The sequence below is a fragment of the Branchiostoma floridae genome, chromosome 8, assembly GCF_000003815.2.
Source record: "Branchiostoma floridae strain S238N-H82 chromosome 8, Bfl_VNyyK, whole genome shotgun sequence".
NCBI lineage: Eukaryota > Metazoa > Chordata > Leptocardii > Amphioxiformes > Branchiostomatidae > Branchiostoma > Branchiostoma floridae.
This window is the reverse complement of record NC_049986.1, coordinates 4,895,413-4,919,084: the sequence shown is the minus strand read 5'-3', so window position 1 is coordinate 4,919,084 and position 23,672 is coordinate 4,895,413. Positions and strand designations below refer to the sequence as shown.

The window sequence follows — 23,672 nt, the reverse complement described above, 5'->3', positions numbered from 1 at the left end:
CCCGTGGGCACTTGACACGGCTTCCCTCACTTCACTCAGGTGCAGATGAGTACCTAGCTTCGGCTAGGACGTTCCTGGGATAGGACGTTGAATTGAGGTCCCGTGTTTGAATAGAGCCACGCCTCGAGCACGTCAAAGAACCATATATACGAGGGGTCATCAATAAGTTCTCGGCCTCACCCAGAAATAATAAGCACAACTCAGATTTCGAAGCATAGATGTCATGTATAAAGTTCTTTATGAATAAGTACCGAAATTGAAATTAGTGTGATCATTACTTTGCACGTGACACCCAGTAACGTCAAGTAAGGTAGAAGGGGGAAAAACGTGAACAATCGAGCTGCGACCTGATGTGTGCGGGTCAACTTGCGCTGCTGGAAGTCAGACACCCACTTCTTTCTGCTTGAAATAGGAAGAGAATCATTATCAAATATTTTCACAATGTCTTTTCTTAATGATAAAAAAATTACGGCATTGGGAACTCGACCCACAAATGTCTGATCACAATTCACCCTTGTTTTTTTCGCCATTTACCTTCTTATTTTCAAAAAACCAATGCCTGGAAAGTAATGACTGCAATGATTTTAAATTTGGAGGATTCATACTATGAAGTTGTGCTTCGAAATCTGAGTTGTGCTTATTGTTTCTGGCTGAGGCCCCCTTATTGATCACCCCTCGTACTTGTACTTATCGAAGAGAGTGGGGGTTCTTTCCGATGTGAGCGGATCAATTAGATTTGTCCGGATGTTCAACTTGTATTGTTCAGTATAAACCTGGTGTGTTACACCATCAGACGGTTTTACTGGGTATGCAATACAAACAAACAAACAAACAAAAACCTGGGCCCTGCCAAGCCACCCGAGCCGCGTGACCTACGGGTGTGCGATGGTTATTGGAATGTTCCGTGCAATATTTTGTTTCGAACGGGTCTGTCAAATTTGATGTTTTTTGTCACTGAAAACTTTGGACACCGCGAAGGGAAATAGACGGGGAAAACTCGCTATCACGGCAAACTCCCTTCCACAGCCAAGTCCCTTCCTCGGCAAACTCCCTTTCCCGGCATAAGAGACCATGGCCAACGTTAAAAATCGCGAAGCAACGCCCCCCCCCCCAAAAAAAAAACAGCCCCGTTCCGAAGACTGCAACGGAGTCTAGAAGGGAAACTTCATACCATAGAATTAAGCCACCGAAAACACAGATAGATGTACAGTACTGGTATTATGACACATTTTTTTCAATAGGGGAGACACGCTGTTATCCACCAGCCTTCCCACAACACGGATTTGTGCGCCTCATGACCGTCAGATTCCCACCGTTCGATGCCCTGGACCAGCTGGGAGCTCAGGCCATCTATGGTTGTATCGGAGACTACGTGTTGATCGGGGCCAACATACGCGTGTGCATGGGGAGCGGGAAATGGAGCGGCGACGAGCCAGTCTGTTATGGACCTGTTTCCGGTTAGTTTTAACAGTTTTATTCTTTTTTCCTTCAAATCAAATGGGCTTAATGACCCGCACTGACGTGTATACGGTGCCAGAATTCAGGGCAGGTTTCTATAACCACCGAATGAACTTCTTGGTAACGCTTAACGGTGAATTCGGGATAACAAATAACGATTAACGTTGAATTAAAACGACCAATAACGCTTCACGAAGAATATATTTATGTCAAGTTTCATGCTTTTACTTTATTCAAGCATTCTAAACACCATTTCTTTACACATATATGTACATACATTGGACATGCAGACCCTCATAGACCTATTAATGGTAGAATGTGTCTCAAACGTCACTTTTTCACATATCACAGAAGTCCTATCCAAAACATTTTTGATCAGTATGCCATAAAACATTGTCTCTTACATATTTCTACCATGTTAAAGCTTAATCATTAAAGCTTACCATGGTACAAAACCCCAAAATTGCAAAAAAAAATAGTACAATAAGATAAATTTCGAAAGATGTATACTAAAGAATAAATTGTAACTTTAAAGAAATGTGTCTTGTTACCACAGTACCCAATTTCGGGACATTTTTTTGCTGGCCGGGGCGGATACTAGTTCTCCCTGTTTTTCGAACCTTCTTACCTGTGTGACCAGGCGATAGAATCTCACCATTACACTCTGCACCTTCCATAACGTCACTGTTTTTTTAATCTATTCCTATGTTTTGTTCGTCGCCACGCCTTCGTTCCCAGCCTTTAATTAGTAGTTAATAAGTACATGTAGCAGCCTCCCCCAGGCCTTCCTACGGGGGTGCAGGGATCGTAGAATCGTAGTATTCGCAAAAAAAATAGGGAAGAGGCCAGAGGGTCAGTCCACACTTTCATGTTGGCTGCATGGCAGACCAAATCCTCTGATACCCTGGCAAATTTTTCTCCCTATAATAGACAGCGTCAATCCTGTGCCAAATAATTTGGTCTATTACATTCAAATAATTGGAGCGATAGGAAGCTGCAGTAGTGAAACCAGGGAACTGTGTTTAACGGCCACTGTTGTCAAGACAATACTTCCAGACATTCTAGATTTATCGTGGTCACAGGCACACAGACACGCACACAGACACACACACACAGACACACACACACACGCACACACACACACACACACACACACACACACACACACACACACACACACACACACTCTGCTAGTATTAATGAAATGTCCATGTTGCAGATGAGGACTGGTATGGCGTTTGCGGGCCTGTGCCAACCTTGGCTCACGCGCAGCATCATGCCGAGAATGTTACTGTTGGAAGTGTCGCGCATTACGTCTGCGCCGAGGGTTATTACCATCTCGGACAAATCACAACGATCAGCTGTCAACTCAATGGTGCATGGAGTGCTCCCAAGACGGCGTGCAAACGTGCGTCATACATTCCTTACATCTCATATAATATGATATAATATGATATGATATGATATGATATGATATGATATGATATGATATGATATGATATGATATGATATGACATGACATGATATGATATGATAATATGCCAGGTATTGCCACCTGATTTATGTGAGATCGCGTGGCGTCTTCGGCAGTGCTTTGGGCTGAGGTCCAAGAGGTTCCCGGTTCGAAACCTGCCATGGCCTTGCCACCGATCTTGTGCCACTGACACATGCCTAGAGAATCCATCTAGACAACTGGAGTTATGCTGGCCAAATACACATAGTAAACTAGAAAGGCCGACATTTGCTTAGGAGCAAATACAGCATATTTCAGCCATAGCTTTTCCCATACAACATTTAACTGTCTCAAATAACCCCTGCTCGAAAATGGAACATTTAGGGGCACACCCCAGTTTCTCGCCCCCATTGAAACGTATAGTTAAGAGACTATTTTCAACGACGCCGTATTTCCAAACAAAATTTTCCCCGGGAACTACACCTATACAGTATACAGGAAGTAAAAATGTACCATCTGGTCTAACATATCTGATTTGCAAGAAAATTGTAGGACCTAAAATCTCACAATATCCTAATGAATTTCGAAAGCCCGTAGCGATGACATTATCGGTCAAGCTGCCCGGGGTGCTTCACTGTTTGCGTCCTCGGAGCGATACCCGGAAGCCAAGATGTGTCGACAAAAACTTACCAAAAACAACATATAGGGGTCGAAGTTTATACTTGCAGCGGATCCGCTACGCTAATTTTACAAGACGTGCCCAACCCGATTCGCATGTGGGAAATGTTGTTATACGTGTCGTTACCATGACAACAGCCTTGGCTGCAGTCTTTAGATATACCGATTGGACAGGGCGTGCCACTTTATGCGAAAAATCGAATTAACTTGCGACCAATCACAGCCAGCAGCAGCTCCAACAAAGGCGGTAACATAACGTCAATCAAGAAGAGGCACGAAACTTTGCGAAAATAAACCGAGAAACTGCGATGTTTGGCACTGGATAACATACACAAGTATCTCGCTAAGGCGTCGACCTGTCAAGAAGTGGACGACGCGGAAACTATTGCTTCTACTACAACTAAGTTGAGGGACAACGACAAGGGGCAGCGGTGCAGTCAGGGCTGACACCGATCGCGAGGAAACGATGCCAAGGCCGCGGTGGACGGCTCGACTGTCGAGTCCGTCTAAAATCCAATAAAAATGGCGCGAATGGTTTCGTCACATCGGAGACGAGTGGTGGGTGACGTGTGTTTACAGTTTGCACCAGGAGAAAAACATTCTTTAACGCTTCCTTTGTCGATAGTTTTTTAACTATGAAAATAGGAAGCGTGACTACTGAGAAAAGAATATGAACTAACCAAGGAGCTTTTATCTGATATCTGATAAAAGCTCCTTGAACTAACGTGTCGGATTCGTCATAAATTCCAATTTCACGTTAAATGCATTTTAAATCGTACAAGGTCCGGGTGATTCCGATCGGAGTTTGCAGGCATTGCAAATTAGAATCGTGAATAAAAGTGAATGCTACCGAATAAATAGTATCATAACATTTCTTTTGTCATGCTTGTTCATTTGCTTACGCGCCTTCAACAATAAAAGTGGCATAATACAGACATAAAGTTATCATGTTGCTGCAACATCGTGCTGGCAAAATGTATGTTTATTCATATAAACAGTTCAAAACATTTACAGTTCAAAACATTCTAACGATAAATATTGATGAGAAAATAATCATTCTCGTCATTGTTAAACTTACTTATGAAATCTAAACTGGCCAATTTTCCCGCGATTTCCGCCAAGTAACATTTCCTCGATTGTCTCAACTTACCCTGCCAAAGTCAAATCTGCCGAAAATGATTGATATTGCTACGCGGAATGTTGGCAAATTCATCGACAAAGACATGTACTCTGACGTTCAAGGAACGCGTACCTTCTGCTACCGTCCAAATGACCTTGTCGTTAACTCCAAATCCTCGCAAAAAAACTATTTTATAATTATATACATGTATATAAAACCGGGCGTAAGGTGACATTCGTCCGCTGTGTTGTCAAGATATGCACGTGTTTCTATATACACGGGGTTGGAAGGCCCCGCTATTGAATATTAAACTTCGTCTTCCTTTTCGCTGATTGGCTGGCTCGTTAAATTCATTTGACTTGCACGTGCGGGGCTCTGCGGGGTGACGTCACGGCAAAAGAAAACCAATTTTCCCTCAGAAAAGTGCTGAAATTTACTGTATATAGTAAAGCGCTGGTTGCAAGTTAGCAATTTACGTGTTTGTAAGTCCGTGAGATTTCTGAAACAACAGCAGTTCTGTGATAAACGGAACCTTCTAAAAACGTACGGAGCTAACAGCGCAGGGAAAATATACCATCGCATCACAGAAATGCCCCTAAAAACTGATACAATAAGCCTTCTGAATAGCCCAAAGTGCAAAAGTTTCCCCCAACGGGGCTCTGCCCCTGGACCCTGCCGGGCCGGGGCCTTCGGCGTTCTTCGGTGGACCCCGGGCCCCGTGTGCCGACGCTGTAAAAAATTCTGGCGGGAACACTGCAGTATATACGGAATCGTGAGGCCCCGCTTATGAATATTAATTAGCCTTCGCCCTCTTCGCGCACAGGTGTGGGCTCCGTGCGGGGTCACGGAAGGTCACGTCAGGAGGCCAAAAGAAAACAAATTTCCCATCAGAAAAGTGCCAAAATTAATCATTTTAAAGTAGTTTATGTCAAAACTTTTACTTGGATCATTTTACCAACTATCTAATGCCTATCTACACCAAATTTCAGCTCATTCGGTTATAATACCAGGGTACAGGGGGCCCAAATATACAGTTTTGGTCTTAAGATGACCCAAAAACCTTAATAAAATCATTTTAGAGACAGATATGGGAAAAATGAAAAAATGTCCGAGGGTATTGGCCCACTCTACCCTTGTGCCAAATTTCAAGTCATTCGGTTGAGGAACAACGGAGATACCGTGTTCTGAAGATTTGACAGGAGAAAGAAACATTACGAATACAATATATTTCACCATACCTATGGTATGGCTGAAATATAATGACAAACACAAACACACGAAATACACCAGTTGTAAATATAAAATGATTTGGTGAAGATATGGGGTCGTGGAACTCTAGTTCTTTAAAAAAACTTGTCTGTTGTTGGATGGCACACTTTTCACATGTCTCACCAGGTGTGATATGCGGAAGTCTCTCAGCACCGCTGCACGGACAGATACACGGACTGGACTTCCGCTATGGAGCTGATGTTCTCTACACGTGTGATGATGGCTTTATTCTGGTGGGGACTGCACGTCGCACATGTCAGGCGGACGGGACCTGGAGCGGGGAGTCCCCGCTCTGTCAGGGTAGGTGTTCTGATGATCTTATGACTAGGGGTGGGTACTGGTACGGTGTACCGTTGCAAAAACGGTTTTTCTTATCTAACCGGTCCGGAAAAACCTGAAAAAATTCGGTAGACCGGATGTTAGACCTATTGGAAAATGACCAGGCATGATCAAGCATTCAAACGTTTTGGGGCTTACCTGTCGAAGAAAATAACAATAGTGAAGTATGATAGAGTCTGTAGTCAGTTCTACCAATTTTTACCTCCATGAAATGTCATGGAGGTTATATTTACCTCCATGTAATGTCATGGAGGTTATATTTACCTCCATGAAATGTCATGGAGGTTATATTTTACCCTGCGTTTGTCTGTCTGTATGTGTGTAAACAAGATAACTCAAGAACGGCTGAGTGAATTGGTTTCATACTTGGTAGGGTGGTAGGGCGTGATAAAAGCTGGAAAGGATTAGATTTTGGACCCCCTAGCGGCTTCCCTTGGTACTGCAGCGCAACTTCCGGGTTTGCTATCTCGTGCTCTGAACAATCTATTGTCACGAATTTTAAGTATAAGATAGCTTTTGTGCTCAGAAATAAGTGACGTAAGTTTGGGCCCCCTAGTGACTAGTCTTGGGATAGCAGGGGCATTTTTGTTAAAAGCCTCTGAAGACGATAACTTAAGAAGGGAACAACGGATTTTCATGATTTTTGGTATGTAGATACCTTAGACAAAATGAAATGCGAATTATGCAAAATAGGAGTAAATTTGCATAATTAATGAGGATATTATATTATAGCAGTTTTTTTCTATTTATCTCTTGTCTCGGACATGATATGGTCTTGACATTTGGCTGGTAGATAGCTTGCAGTGTCATGACTAAGTGGGGCAGGTTGCAGTCTCCTAACATTTAATTTCGGAACTACAGGGGCAATTTTGTCAAGACTGCAGAAAGGATTGACGGATTGGCATCATTTTAGGCATGCAGGTAGCTTGGGCAAAGATGTTCATAATGATATGCATGTTATGCAAATGAGGGGGCATAGTGGGGCCGCGTAGCACAGTGGTAGTGTATTCGGCCCGTGCATAATCAATGAGGAAATTGTATAATTCCATTGTTTGCAATAGTTGTACTGCGATAAATGTAACACTTGTTAATTATGATAGGTGGAATATAAGCAGATACCAAATATGGTAATGAGGAACTTATTTGCATAATTTATGTAAAAATTGCAAAACTGCTTTATGATTAATGATGGGAATTTTATAATTGTGACATGTGTACGTTAGTCAATGATGAACAACATCATGCATAAATTATGTTAATGTGCATGAAATTTACAAAAGCTCTAAATATTTCATGGAGGTATGAGGTCGCCGAACTCTAGTTTACAGTGAATCATACAGGGGCAGTTAGCCTTGCAGGGTTTTAAAACGCCAGTTGTAGGCAAATACTCCACAAAACATCTTTCTTTGTCGGGAAATGGACCATTGTTTTCAGTATCGTTCATTCACATACTGAATCAGGTCCAGGTTCCAGTATTTTGCGCGATGAATGCAGTAAATCGTTTGTAAATTGTAGTAAAACCTCCGTCACATATACGATCTTCGGACGTACTTTGTGATCGCAGGAAGGTCGGCAAATTTTAAAATCTTCAGAGGGTCTTGCGAATTTGTCGCCCCAAAACTGTCCCTATCACATATAAGCGAGCCTCGTGTGATCGACGGTGAATAAATCTATGATAATGAACCTCCCATGACATCTTGCACGCGGACAAGGTAACACAAAACGTTCCTAAAAAAGTTAAGATATCAATAAATTTTGCTTATTTTGTTGTCGGAATCTTTTTAACCATTGAATGGAATACGCGAGCATAATAGAAATGACACAATGGCAGAATTAACCTCACATTCCCATAAATTCAATATTTGTAAACAAACGTCGCCCGAACGTCTCCCGGCTGACGGGCGATCGCCATCCGATTTGCGCTCAATGATTAATAACTAGGTCTGTGCTCGCCTATCGGTCTTCAATCGTTGCATGACGCGATTTTTAGCAGCTCGGTCGGCGTTTGCGGGGCACTTGCAGCTGCGCTTAATTTTAGCGAGGCCTCGGCGGCTAGTGTTGAGCTCGGAGGGCTCGTCAATGGGTTGCCTGTAGCTCGACGGGAGCTTGTCCGAGCAATGGCCAAGGCTTGGCCAACACTCGGGTGAAAATCCGACGGTTTTAGACTCTTTTTTTTTTTAGTCGGAGTTTACCCGAACTCTTCGGCCTTGCGCCAGACTCGTTCGGGCTTCCTGCAATAACCGGACGATATTCCGTCCGACTTTTGACAAGTTGGGCTTGCTTCGGGCGAGCGTCGTGCTGGTGTCACTGGAAGCTTGGCAGGGCTACCGGCGTCCGCATGAATTGTAATAAAGCCGTCTTTATAATTCATGCGGACACCGGCCGAATTTGTAGATCGGTGAGAGCTCTCCGAATTTCAACATCGCCCGAGTATCGGCTGTATTTTTCGCTGAAAATCTGCCCCCTTTACAAATGGACGGAGCCCGTCCGACGTCCGTCCAAGACAACTGATTATAATTTGTTAATGAGATTGTACTGTGTCTTGAACATGAACGAAGTCAGAACTGACTAACCTTTTGAAAAGCCAATATTTGTGTAAAATTCAATTTCTGAGTTGCGAGATATATGTAGGTCATGAGTGGATTGGATGGGCTCACTGAAAACAATGATATCAACAGGAATGATGTGACACACCAATCTAAAAACTACCACAAGAGCCACAAAGTGAACAAACCAGTCTGATTCACCATAATACAATAATAATGACAAAGCTGACATCGGGCGAACCTCGGGCAAAGCTCGGGCGAACCTTGGGCGAACCTCGAGCGAAGGCCGGCAAAGGCCATCGGAGTTTCAGACTGGAAGCCTTTAGACAAGAATATATGATCTAACACATTCAAACCTATACCAAAAAGAAAGATAGGAAGTACTGTCCTTGTGTCCAATTGCCTTACATTATAAATAAAAGGTACGCAGCTTTTTTGTTTTAGAAAAGTTCATACAGTAGTCTTTATTTATCTTATATTTCGGAACAAACTTTTTATCAAAGATGAGAGGCCAAAACAAAGGTCACGTGTTCAACACAGGTGTCAAATTGATTAGGTGACAGTTAAAATTCTGCCGGAGCCCTCCCAAGCTCCCAGCGACACCAGCACAACGCTCGCCCAAAGCACGCCAAACTAGTTTAAAGTCGGACGGAATATCGTCCGGTTATTGCAGGAAGCCCGAACGAGTCTGGCGCGAGGCTTAAGAGTTCGGGCAAACTCCGACCGAAAAAAAGAGAGTCAAAAACCGGCGGGTTGCCGCCCGAGTATTGGCCAAGTCTTGACCATTGCTCGGACAAGCTCCGGTCGAGCTACAGGCAACCCATTGACGAGCTCTCCGAGCTCAACGCTCGCCGCCGAGGCCTCGCTGAAATTAAGCACAGCTGCAAGTGCCCCGCAAACGCCGGCCGAGCTGCAAAAATTCGCTCGAGGTCCGCATAATCGCCAAAGCGCCGGTCATACTCCGGCCGAAAATGTCCATTTGGAGCTCGCCAACAACTCTGCCGAGCTAAATTCTTGATTTGTAAAGGGAGCTTAAAGACAACTATTGTGTTCACTCTTTAAAGCTGTAGACTGCGGCCAGCCGCCGGCTTTACCTAACGGCCATTGGATGGGCAGTGATTTCACTTACAGCCATGCAGTACAGTACTTCTGTGATGAAGGCTTCGCTCTGGTGGACGGTTCAGAACAGAGCAGGTGTGGCAGCGATGGGCAGTTGAGCGGACACCAGCCCAGCTGTAAAGGTGTGTATTTAATCTCTGCTTGTTACTACAGGACGAAGGGTAGCCTCCGACGAAGTATTACTTTGTAGTTTGTTGATGTGATGTCTGTTCGCAGCTGTATCCCTTTACTGCACTCGTATGTAGTTTGGGATGTCGTCTGCTCGTGTTTGAGTGACGTTTTTCACCGTAGCTGTTTGTAATGTAATGTTATATTTAAGAAATGTTCTTGGTATTGCTATGTGATTGATGATGATGACCTGTACATATGGAAACAGCAGCTAGATATAAAATAAGACCTGGATAATAAGCGCTAATCAAAGGGTGCAAATGGAAGATGTGAGTAAATTCGTCCTCCGCTGCCTCGACAGAAGAAGTCAAACCATATTATATAACACGAATTTTCCCCCGCAAGACCGACTTGGGCATGGTCTCGAAATTACTCAAATCATTAATAAATGAGACCTAAATTTCGGTTCACACAGACCCCGCTAAGTCGACTCCGGAAACGCGTGTAAACCATGCTTATGGCTCAGCCATGTTAAACTTACTTCAGACGTGTTTTCCTACAGCTGTTGACTGTGGGGACCCAGGAATCCCCGCTCACAGTATCCGCAGGATGGACAGAACGGGCGGGACAGGATACGACACTACAGTCTATTACAGTTGTGAGGAAGGGTACGAGCTTTTTGGTTCAGCGACAAGGACATGTACTTTGGAGGGTGTCTGGGATGGAGAATATCCGCAATGTCACAGTAGGTGCAGTCATCGGTAGAAATATAACTAGAGTTCCACGACACATTACTTCGCTTAACTGTATTCCTTCTGCTTTTCCACTACCACAGAAGACAGCCAGTTATTGTTCTTTACTGGCTTTAGAAAACAAAACAGCCCAGCCGGTAGATTTACATTACTCTCTCTCCCAAGCAAGGTTCTCATAGACCCGCTATACACCTTTCTCACGCGGCGGCCATGATAGATCGAAGATGAGGTCAATGAGGCAAACAGACAAAACTTATTTCTAAAATCAGGTTCCATTTAGTTTTCCCCCAAACCACACACTTTTTCATAATACAAGATAGAATAATAAATATTACAAGTAGTGTTATGCACTGAAAGATGTAGCGATTTAGAGTAGTGTAGACTGATCTCATAGTCTCATAAGAGATGCAAAACAAAAACATAATATTGCAAATTTTTGATGGATTTGCAGTCATTCGCTTATTGGTCACTTTCCTAATTGGCAGGCTATCATTGGCTGAACTGCTAATTATGATGGACAGTCTTTTGTTTGCTGCATTGAACTCGTTTTAGATCTATCATGGCCGCCGCGTGAGAAAGGTGTATTGCACTGTACTGTGTCACATGACAAACGTCTGGGTGTTCCGTTAAAATTTTGACAGACACAAAAAACATATATAACTTTATTGCACAACAATTGTACGAGGTACAAAGTATGGCATCTACATAACTACAGTGCTATAACTTAACTTAAGGCTTAACTAACTAATACAGGAGTTGTAGTATGGGATAAGTTTCTTACAATTATTGGAGGCTTTTACAATCATTTGGGGAATTTCTAATGTCAAAACCTTCTTTGATATATTTTCCTATATCACAAAAAACATGACCCAGTTGTGCAAGGTGCAAGGATTTGGCCCAGACGGGTAGTTGGCAGAATATTGAATCAATGAATGAAGAACTTCATTGTACATACATTTGGGCCCAACCGAGCTAAGTACAGGTCACAACAAGACAAAACATATATACATATACATGTAGAAGTATCACAGATCTAGTCACATAAGTTCGGCTTCTTCTCGCTTCTTGGTAATGGTGAAAATGTAGGACTGTATGTGTATGGGTTTAGCTATGGTCGGTTTGTCAAAACGAATGAGGAATATAAACTTGTCAGTGCTACTCAGGAAATCTACTTTCTATGTAACTAAGTAGAGTATTTCTATCTTTGAAAATTACAATCTGCAATGAAGTGTACTTCATCTTCTACCATTTTAGAAGTACAAAATTGTCAGACTCTTTGTTCTAGAGGAGTGCGGTTGTGCCTACCTGATTCAATTCGTAGTTTGTGGCAACTGATTCTTAGTTTAGCAATGGTAGTTCTGTGCCGAATGTTTGTAATACTGCTCTTCATTATATGTGGACTTGAGTAGTCTGTACGTTCGGAGTTTGTTTTTTCGCACTTGCACCTTTATTATCGTTTTTGATGTTGGTTAGGATAGGAAATTCTGAAAATAGATATCCTTCAGACTCTGGTGGATTGTAGAAATGAGGTGGGATAAGTTTGAAGCTGTTAATTGAGGGGCTTGCCAAACAAAAGGGTAACCACACTCATCCAAAGTTTTGCGGACACCAGATCCCCAACAATTAGTACCTGATGAATCTAGATTTACCCGACATAAAAGAGCATGTGCCTGCAGACTCTCAGCTGGCACGTGCACGTTCTGCTGAATTCTGATGAGATATTTGATGGCGTTTAGAGAGACCCCCAGTTGGATAGGATACCTCCCAAATTCAGCGCGTAGAGCAAGGTTAGATGCAGTTTTCGTAACATTAATTTCTTTGTGCACTGTTTCAATAGAACAAAATTTAGGACTTTCCAATGACCCCATATTTCATATCCATAGAGCAAAATAGGTTAGTTACCTTCGCCAAGAAGGTTATATTTTGGGTAGCGTTTGCATGTGTGTGTGTTTGCAGAAGACCACCATAACTCGAGAACGCCTGAAATGGATTGTATTGATATTCAGTATGTATGTAGGTCTTGTTGAGACGATAACGAAACGATAAGATTTTGGGCCCCATAGCGGCCTGTTACGGTACTGCAGCGGAACTTCCTGCTTTGATATCTCGAGTTCTGGACATGCTGCGGCTATGAATTTTAAGTGGTAGACAGCTCTTGATGCCGTGAGTAAGTAGTCTAGGTTTGGGCCCCCTAGCGGCTTGTTTTGAAACTGCAGGACAGGTTTAGTGTCAGGCTTTAAAAGGGAATAACTCAAGAAGGGGTTGACGGATTGTTATGATTTTTGGTATGTGGATATATATATAATTACATATCAATTATGCAGATTGGAAGCTAATTTGCATAATTGATTGGGAAATTGTCTAATCATGCTCAGCTCAATTATAGGACCATTACAACATGTGACCTTTGTAACTGAGAAAGAGAAGAATATTGATGAATTATGCAAAATAAAGACCTAATTTGCATAATTAATGAGAAAATGCTATAATGTCATTGTGGTAAATGACGAGAACTTCTTACTTGTAGCATTTGGAAGTTATGTACAGGTGAACATCGTTGAACATTAATTATGCAAATGAGGTCCTTATTTGCATAAATTATCAGATCAAGCGACAAAGGCCTCATTCTTGTTTTTAAGTGGTAATGGTCAGGTGCGCCTGCTTTGTCTAATGATTGTCTAATTCCAAATAAAGCTTTCAATCCTTTGCTGTAAAAAATATTTGCTGTTGGCTTGGAATGTGCCAGCTGAGGTTACAACAATGCCTAGATAACAATAGGATGCTACTAATTCTAAATTTTGTCAAATAAAAAAACAACAATCTTTCGATAAGTGGCCTCCCTTTGCAAATACCATAGCTTTTGTCTTTTTCAGGTTATCCTTTATCTTCCAGGATTTACAATATTGTTCTATTCTATGTAGGGAGGACCACAAACCTTGTTGGGATTCTGAGAAGATTACCAAGTCATCGGCATATAAACGACATGGCACGTTCATTTTGTACAGAACAGAAGCATTGCAAGAAAAGTTATCAAATTCAGATACTATATCACTCATAAACAAATCAAACACTGCAGTTAATTACAAAATTAATGTTTTTCATAAGATGATTGTTGGTTTTAATTTATAAGTTTTGAAATATATCTCTTTTATTGTTGGTAGAAATTTCGTCCTATTCCAAGATTATTTAATTTGGACAGGAGACCCTCTCGCCAAACAGAGTCGAAAGCATTGCTGAAATCAACAAAGCATGCGTAAAGACGTGAATTTTGACTGAAACATTTGCTTACTAAGGTACTTTTGAAATATGAAAAGATTATAAGATGTTCTATAATTTTTCTAAAACTTGCCTGTTGAGGCTTGGAAAGGCTGTTCTGTTCTGCACAGTTCACAAGACGAGTATTTAAAACGGAAGAGAATAATTTCCCCAGACAACTCATGATGGTAGTTGTCTGGGATTGATGTATATTACTAAGTGACCACCTTTGGGAAAGTATCCATTTTGGAAACATGAGTTGAAGAGATGGAGTAGTGGTTTTTGTGGGATTGGTTTACCACATTTCGTTTGTAACCAAACAACATTACCACTAGATTTTTTTATTTTTTTAGTTTGGAGATGGCTAAATCCAGTTCTTTGGCGGTTATCTGAGAATCTGTAAAAAAATTCTCCGTAGAGGGGAGAAGGGATGGAATATGACTTTGGACATTTTTCGAGTTATCAATTGAAGTTTCTGAGTCACTGATTAAATATTTGTCTATTCTATCAAAATGTTTCAACCATGTTATTTGTCTATTCTATCAAAATGTTTCAACTACTAGTATGTTATTTGAGAACTTGGCTCTTGTGTTTTCTCTGATTTCAGTTTCTTCGACAAGTTCCAAAAGGCGTTTGAATTTTCTTCCCTCAAAGAAGACAGTCAGTTGGTTGATAACCTGTTGATGACATTCTCGTTTCTTCTTCTTTGATAACTCCCTATACTCTTTTTTCTTTTAAAACACCTTCACCTCACGTCTGAGTTCAGTGGATTTTTATTTAGACTTATCTCCACACGTTGACAGGCATTATGTCAATTTCGAAAGAAGATGACATCAAATCAATTCTTCATCATCTTTTGTATCACATACTTTCTTGGGCCACGTCAGTGAAGTCTAATTTGGTAAGAGATATAATGCACGTTAGAAATTCCAATAATAAAAGTAAAAGCTCATTCTCTTCCCATACTGAACACACTTTCATTATATAGGTAACGAGCTTTATGAAACTTTAATTATGTATCAGTAAATACTTTGGACAATTGCTGTGCAATAAAGTTATTATAACATTACCTATTGTGTAGAATCCTGTGAAGGCTGGCCGCCAGTGGTAACCAATGCCGACAGAGAACTGCCGGAAAGAGCTGTTCACCTGGCGACAGTCACGTACATCTGCGAAAAGAACTATCGGATGGAGGGCCCTGACAAGGTCCGATGTCTGGATGGAGTGTGGCAGACCAGACTTCCTGTGTGCGTTACAACAGCGTGTAATGTCAACCTGGACTCACCTTGTTCAAACGGTAAGATTTTATTGGGAAATGTACTTCTACATACAGTGGGCATCAGCCACTCAAACATCGCACATTATATACATGGCGCAATTTTTGTAAGCACATGCACATGTGAGTTAACTTCCATTTGATAATGTTTTTTTCTACGTAATACCAAAACCATGAAATAGTACCGTATATACACAAGGTTATTTAGGCACAACCAAGGAGTATTTACTTCCAACGTTTCGATGTCTATCAGACACCATCACCAGGGTAGAATGACTGGAAATTACTTCTTGCTGCTACTTATAGCCGATGTAGGTGGCGCTGCAGCAGCAAGAATGTGGTCCCAAACGTGGCTCAGCTTGTATCCCCCCTCCCCCTTGTCAACCCGGTGAAGTTATTTACGGCGTACCGTAAATAGAAAAAATAGTCTCGGTTTCCACATCATGCCAAATCAAAGTATGTTTTTCTTTCCTGATTGGGACAAACTTCCGCTCTCTATATTGCAGAGTTTCCGTACAGCCACGTACACAAAGTAAAGGTATGGCCAACTGTCGCCGTGAGCCAGGTCGTTTTGGCTCGACCAGGTCAGGATCTCCAGTTGGACTGCATTAACACCTTGCCTAGCTACTACAATCCGCGTTGGAAGATGGCTGGCAGAACTACTATCCGCCATACACAAATGCGTGTCGGGGAGACGTTATGGCAGCGACTTCTCATGACCAACTTACAGGCAGGGGATACAGGGCTGTATCTCTGCGAGACATTCGATGGATCCAGTAACGCCATCTATGTCACTGTTGAGGGTGAGTGATAAGAACAATGGCGGGTTGTGAAGAGAATCTGTGTGTGTTCGTCTTTGATGTGAATTATTTACTTCCGAAATTATATAATATGAAAAAGTATTCCTGAAATCTACGTGGGCTACCCTGAAATCCAGCCGTGTTGTGCTTTGGTAGCTCCCCAGAGGTACTCCTCCTGCCAAGGCAAGATTGAACTAATGGTGCTGTGTATGGTATAGCTAACAAAGTATTCTTTATTTGCATTTCTCTACATTTTTTCTTTGACTTTGGGATTGTTTTTTTTGGCATTCTTCGGCGAAGGTATCGTTTTCCTTTTTTTGAATTTACAGCATATATATTTGATCACTTTGCGGCTGGTTTGTGCGATTTTCAGTATGGTCGAAATTAAGTTTTGGAAACCGACGAAACTTGATGAGCGCGCGGATATCATTCATATAAATGAATGAAGACCTTTATTGTACAGCTTTGCCCAACCGAGCTAAGTACAGGTCACAACAAGTCAAAACATATAAAAGGCTCTCAAACATGTATGTTCAAACTTCCCTTCACAACTTATCTGTCAATACTGTTAAATTAAGATTGTATCCATCACTAGTTGCCAAAGAGTGGTCAAAAACAAGTTTTGATCAATTAAGTTTTAACACATTCATCTAGATACCATACTTGAATAAGGAAGGCATCCATACTGTTCATGGACCCTTTACCCTCCGCGTTACAACTGGCAAACACCGAGGACGTTATCGTGAATATGAATTCCGATTTTGAACTGCGTTGGACAGTGCTCCCTAACTTGCCCCGCTTTTGGAATTTGCTCTCTTCGGAAGTTGGTGACCAATTTAGACAAACATGAATAAAAATTCTGATGTTATGATGTATTAGCATTCTTTTGACAGTAGAATTGTGATTGTGCGTGCTTCTTGTCTCCCGCGAGGAGGGCTAAATCTTTCACAATCCAGGTCGTGTTTTCATGGGAAATGGGCGAAATGCACTGAATGCGGCGGTCCGACTCACAAAATCATATGAGAAACGACAACGCCAAAATCACAACAAAAAAAAAACTCTGTGTACGTATTGGGAAACATATTCGACATCACTCTGTGAAGTTTCACTTATATAGACGGTACGAATCATTTGTTAGAGTAACAAATCTTTTGGGCGTTCGCTCGTCTGCCACCTGCGGGGCCACACTCCCTGGGGAAAACAACGGCGGTGATGCTTATGTTGTTTTTCTATGGCCGGTTTTCTACTCAACAAACATTTGAAGACCAATATTTGCAGTGTTTTGTGAAGCTTTATTTCTTATGTGTATGACAGTTGTGTGGCTGTTTTGTACTGGTTGTATATTTAGGGACACGAGCCACCAATTCCTAGTAACAGGTGACCACAGTGATTCGGTGCTATCAACATTGTTGTGAAAATTCTGCAATGATTTGAAATTTGGAGGATATTGATAAAAGGTTTTATACTATGAAGTTGTGCTTCATAATCTGAGTTGTGCTCATTATTTCTTGGTTATTTGCAATTAGTCTTCGGGCATGAGCTTGCAATAAAGATTATCGATTTTTATAAAAGTATCACAAATCTTGTCTAACACAGAAGTTCGGCTTCTTCTCGCTTCTTGGTAATGGTGTAGGACTGTATGGGTTTAGCTATGGTTGGTTTGTCAAAACGCATGAGGAATATAAACTTGTCAGTGCTACTCATGTGTCTAAATTGAGGGAATCTACTTTCCATGTAATAAAGTCAACATGGCCTATCATTGCACATATTACAGGGCTGCTGAATCCTGACCTGCATACAATAACAACAATAAGACCCTTTACACATTGAATGTACTGTAGAGATGTATGTGTTCTTTCCATTTTAAATCTTGCTTAAGTCGGCGTCAGGTGAGCGTTTTTCCTAAAATCTGTCCATGTGATTCATCACAAATTGTTTTTAATATCAATGCGTCTTCCAGAAACCTGCTCCATGCTAGATGTAGACGAGTATGTCAGATTGAGCGGACAAGATCACCGGGAGGGAGACGTTGTTTCTTTCTCCTGTGAAGAAGGATATAGTCTGACTGGACCGACCAGCATCGCCTGCCAACACGGTGTCTGGTCAGCCAAGCCCCCTACCTGCAGTAAAAGTAAGTACGAGCTAATAATCATATCTAATCATCATTGGTTATTCCCATTATCTGCGGAAACATATGCAGTATATCTTCCGAGGCTCTGTCGATCAAGTTATAACACAGTGTTAAATTTGTTATAAAACCTTGGCCGGGGTCTTAGTTTAGCGAACAAAACAGAGATGTAACTAACTGTAACAATAAGGCGTTATATCGGAAAGTTACTGGATAATTAGCAACAATAACAAAACTTAGTTCGGCCCCTGGATCATGTGATTCCTATGCACGTGATTTCCACATATTCTTCACACTTCATGCTTGACGCTAATTTTGTGCGACAACAATTGAATTTACCAGAGCGGGTAGACTTTAACTTAACTTAGATTTAACAAATTGAATGTAATTGCAGAGACATGTGGGAGCCGTCGTCTTCAGGACCCAGCTGATGGCTACAGCACCGTCCTGGAGCAGCCAGCATCGGACACGGTCAACCAGACCTTCTACTGTGTTGTTGGGTACGAGCTGCACGGGTCTGAACAGGTTACCTGTGCCAATGGGGATTGGTACGGCAGCGTCCCCGAATGTTTACCGCGTGAGTTTTACACCTTACTCACTGTTCCCCTGCTGCAGCGTTGGGGAACAGCAATTCTCATTCTGGGCTAGATTCATTTGTTTCATTCATTCATTCAACGCTTTTAAAAGTACACAAAAGTAACGGCTGGCGAAGACAACAGCATTTCCATAGTTGAGCAAGTCCTAAGGTACGGATCTTGATTCATTCCTTCGGATCTTGATTCAATCCTTCATTCCTTCATTCCTTCATTCCTTCCTTCCTTCCTTCATTCATTCATTCATTCATTCATTCATTCAAACTGCTTCATTCATTCATTCATTCAAACTGCTCAACCTTATGAAGATCCGTACCTTGGGACTTGCTCAACCATGTGGGTCATACCATATGGAAATGTTGTCTTCGCAAGCCGTTACTTCAACTTATTCCTTCTTCAAAGTAGCGGAAACAAAAGGCTCAGACATTCAAACCATTTGTTACATAGCTTACTGAAATTGCATTATTGGACCCAGGGTTGGACAAGATGACAATGCGGACAGATTGGAGTATTGTCCGGAGGACGGTCCAGGTGAGAGAAGGTTCGGAGAACGTGACCGTGGAGTGCAGACTGACACAGGAACCAGCAGTCAGCAATACGTCTGGAGGCCCCTTCACAATCAATGGCATGGAGGTGAGTCAATGTGTTAATTCTGCAGCCATGACGGGCTGCAACAGGAATAAAAAAAAATGTCAAACAGAAATAAGAAAGGTGACCATTTATATCTTATCTTAGTCAAAATAAATTTGTTCCTCTGTGTTAAAATTAGCCTTTTTGCTTAAACTTTTTTTCTAACTATGATCAGAAAAAATCTGTCCCTTTGCAAAGAAGTGAGAAAATATGTCAAAAATAAGAAAGAAAAAGTGTGGCAATAGAAACTATTACCATGGTGACGATTTTATTGTTTAAGTATTAATGGTTGTTGCTGTAGGTGTGTCGTATATGTGTTCCATCCTTTCGCCTGGCTATATATACGAAGATTTTTTTACGCGATGGATGTTTGTGGGCTGTGATAGCCGTTAACAAGAAAGGCGATCTCTTGTGACGAGTGACCTATTATAAATGTTTCTCATTGATTATACAAATGAGGTCCTCATATGCATAAAAGCTATCAGTTGATCATCCCCTCTACCTAAACAATGTGTTCAAAGTATGAAAGTCTTAGCAAAGAAAGCTTTTGTAGTATTTTCTCATAAATTATGTAAATGAGACCCTGATTTGCATGGCTTATGTCTGCATATTCAACTTAACGTACATGTTGCTGCCAAATGTCGCAAGAATGAAATTTTTGTCATTTAACACTTAAAAGTAACAGGTTCTCATTGATTGTTTACATTAGGTAACAATTTGTATAATTGATGTCTATCGATATCTGTCTCTTTTCTAGTTACATATGTCATGTTTAAATGTCCTAGTATTATGAAATGCTGTGACTTAATAAACTGTGCTCACTGATTATGCAAATTAACCTCTGGTTTGCATAATAGCCCTTATTTATGAAGGCATCTCCGACGTTATCTACATATAAAAAATCACGATGATCCGTCAACCCCCTCCAGAGTAATTCCCTTTCAAAAGGATGGTGCAATTGCGCACGCGCGGACAAATTGCTGTGGAATTTCGGGAATTTTTGCCAATCGGATATATACTTAACAGTAAGCCTAATATTTCTCTCTTTTTGAGTTACAAATGGCATATTTTTTTAGTATTCATGCAGTGTATTTATAAGCTTTCCTCATTGATTGTGCAAATTAGCCAATGCTTTGCATGATTAGCATTCAATTATGCAAGGCATATCCTACCCTACCAACATGCTAAATATCATGAAGATCCGTCAGCCCATTCCCGAGTTATTCTCTTCTTTAATAAGGGATGATATAACTACGCAGGCGTGGAAAAATTCCTGACATGCCTGCGTAATTTTGGGAATTCTTGTCAAACGGACGCACTACTATTAGGCTCGCCAAAAATGTACAATGAAAGTCAATCTCTTAGTAAACACAGATCCAAAATGCTGCTGAGATCGTACATGGTCGGCTCAATAATACATCCCCGGACCCCAGAAACACCGCTTAAAGCTGGCTCTGAGACGTGTTCTCTTTACACAGGAAAACTGTGTCTTGGCACTCCTACTGAGCGTCTTTTTTCTCTATCTTTATAAATATATAAATATAACTTTATTGCACAACAATTGTACGAGGTACAAGTATGGCATCTACATAACTACAGTCCTATAACTTAACTTAAGGCGTATCTATCTAATACAGGAGTTGTAGTATGGGATAAGTTTCTTACAATCATTGGAGGCTTTTACAATCATTTGAGGAATTACTAATGTCTAAACCTTATTTGATAATTTTCCTATATCTGCCGTGCAGGGATTGTCACATGTCATGATGTATTTGAATTTGCACTTTAGGTCCATTAGGATAAATCCGTGTGTATAAAATGACAGCCTAGAGAATTGCGTATGTCGGAATATTTGGGACATACAACCATAAAGTGATATTCGTCTTCGATTAGCTCTGGACAGAATAGACAAACCCTCTGGTCGATAGGGATTTTATCTATGCTGTGACCACACCTTATCATTAGTACCTCTGGAGCTGGCTCAAGACGCACAGCAGAAATCACGTCTTGAGACACACACTGTTTACAACAGAAAAATTTGCGTTCCTAATACGTCTTGAAACGCTGATGTTATGACATATCGTATCAGATACTTTCTTGAGACCAAGAAATAGTAAATCCCTTTTCCATATTTTCAATGATGGAGCCAGTAAGATGAATCAAGGTTGTACTAAAAATCATCATGAAGTTTGCTAAGACAAGGACGTTATATAACGTCCAGTTCTTTGAAGATAGGGATAGGTTACAAATGTAAGTGAGAGGTCCTGCTATGACGGGGGGGGGGGGGGGGTGGTCGGCTGAGCCTACTGGTCACTCCACCCAAACCAGCTATCAGTGATTTTGCCCAATAAAGGAATGCTCATAAGCCTCTTGTATGTGAAATCAGTGGAGATGTTTGCAAATATAAAAGAAACTGTGCCGGTCCTAAGATTGCTCTGTATGCACTGGTAAACGCTGCAGTCAGTTAGGAGCCAATGGAAGTAAAGTAGGTAATTAATTTGTGCGTTTTTTTTTCCTTGTTGAAATTGGGAAGAAAAGACCCCATTCTAACAGTAGAATGCCATGCTGATACTACTTTATCAATTGAATACAGATACCGAACAGTATACAGTACCCTCTAAGCGATGGAAGGCACACTTGGCAAGTGGAGATAAGAAAAGTGTCTGCTGCTGACCACAGTGGAAGACTTGAGTGTCGGGACAGCGCTGGGAGGGCTGAGTACATCAACCTGGACATCATCGGTAAGGTGGAATCTACTTCGACTTGGCGTCACAAACAACACAACCACGTGAGATCGCGTGGCGCAGCGGCAGCGTGTTTGGCTCAGGACCGAGAGGTCTCGAGTTCGTATCTTGCCGTTTCACCGATCTTGTGCCCTTGGAAAAGGCACTTTACAGGATTTCCTCACTTTACTCAGGTTAAAATGAGTAACTAGCTTCGGCTAGGGCCGTCCCTCGGATAGGACGTTAAATGGAGGTCTCGTGTTTGGGGAGAGCCACACCTCGAGCACGTTAAAGAACCCACCACACGTGCGATGGTGCGGTGTGAATGGCTAAAAACCGTACAGTCCCTGGCTGCAACTGGGGCAATTACTGTCGTATTGAGGTCATTAGGCGCTGTATACAGGTTGTCATTTCAGACCCTTGTGACGTAGCCCCGCCTATTGTAAGCTCCTCACAATTCAGCCCCTGGCTGCGAAGAGAGAGTAGTCGCCCCCCCCCAAAAAAAACCCACAGTCTTGAAAATCAACAAAATGACCAAATTTGTAAGTAGTGCCAACCTGTTGGTAACTCTGTTAGAAACCTGGAAAGCACATGGTTAACGAGTATTCATTACCCTCTGGGTGATGTTAGGCAAAGTAAGAGTCACTGAGGAAAACGTAACAAAATTACAACCAGTACCACCCTGTTGGCAAAGCAGTGTTTGACGAATTCGACTTCATGCAAAAATTATATCTGTATTAAGAACACTTTGATAATTCTTACATATTCTGTGTAGCAGAAAGGGAAATCATTAGGAAATGTAACATTATATCAATTTTTGCTCATGTCTACTGTCTGTAATCCAACAATACCTCCGTGGTCGTCATTGGGTGTAAGAATACATTATTTGTTACATATCTACTGCAGTAGTTTAACCACAATGATGAACCATCACGTACATATCAGTTATCAAGTTTATCCATCCTTCGTAGCAAAAAGATAGCAAAAATGGTAGTTCAACCCAGTCCACCATTTTGTCTAACTTGGCCATGCTTGTCAGTCTGTAACATAGCACACTTATAGAGCTGCTGGACTCGGAATCAAGGATAAGAGTCGGGTAACATGTAACGAAAATACTTTACTTTTGGGAAGGCATCCGTAAGCAGACACAACTGTGCTGAAGTGCAATGTGAAGAAAAAAGTCGTTTAACGTAAAAATCTGTTCACCTTTATCCATTGGGTAACCTACATCCGTTGTTATATCAAACTGCAACAATTTTTAACATTAGGGTAACACATATCTGTTGTTACATGAATCTGCAACATTTTCAAAAATTGCAGTTTGAAATCACTGTCGGTCGACTTGATATCCATAAATACATAAATACTGTTTTTTAAACAACGGATATAGATCACTCCGCTGGTAAAGATAAATCAGTGTAACAT

General features: G+C 41.5%; 1 protein-coding gene across 1 annotated transcript in view; it reads left to right on the top strand.

The window, feature by feature from the left end:
* Positions 1-23,672, top strand: part of LOC118420753 (sushi, von Willebrand factor type A, EGF and pentraxin domain-containing protein 1-like) — a 41,156-nt gene that overhangs the window by 906 nt on the left and 16,578 nt on the right. Inside the window, exons 3-13 of the mRNA XM_035827720.1 lie at positions 1,242-1,457; positions 2,678-2,866; positions 6,105-6,278; positions 9,928-10,104; positions 10,653-10,835; positions 15,179-15,394; positions 15,880-16,176; positions 18,134-18,304; positions 18,696-18,878; positions 19,370-19,527; positions 22,118-22,265. Of these exons, the coding sequence (XP_035683613.1) occupies positions 1,242-1,457; positions 2,678-2,866; positions 6,105-6,278; positions 9,928-10,104; positions 10,653-10,835; positions 15,179-15,394; positions 15,880-16,176; positions 18,134-18,304; positions 18,696-18,878; positions 19,370-19,527; positions 22,118-22,265 (2,112 nt within the window). The remainder of the gene's footprint in view (positions 1-1,241; positions 1,458-2,677; positions 2,867-6,104; positions 6,279-9,927; positions 10,105-10,652; positions 10,836-15,178; positions 15,395-15,879; positions 16,177-18,133; positions 18,305-18,695; positions 18,879-19,369; positions 19,528-22,117; positions 22,266-23,672) is intronic.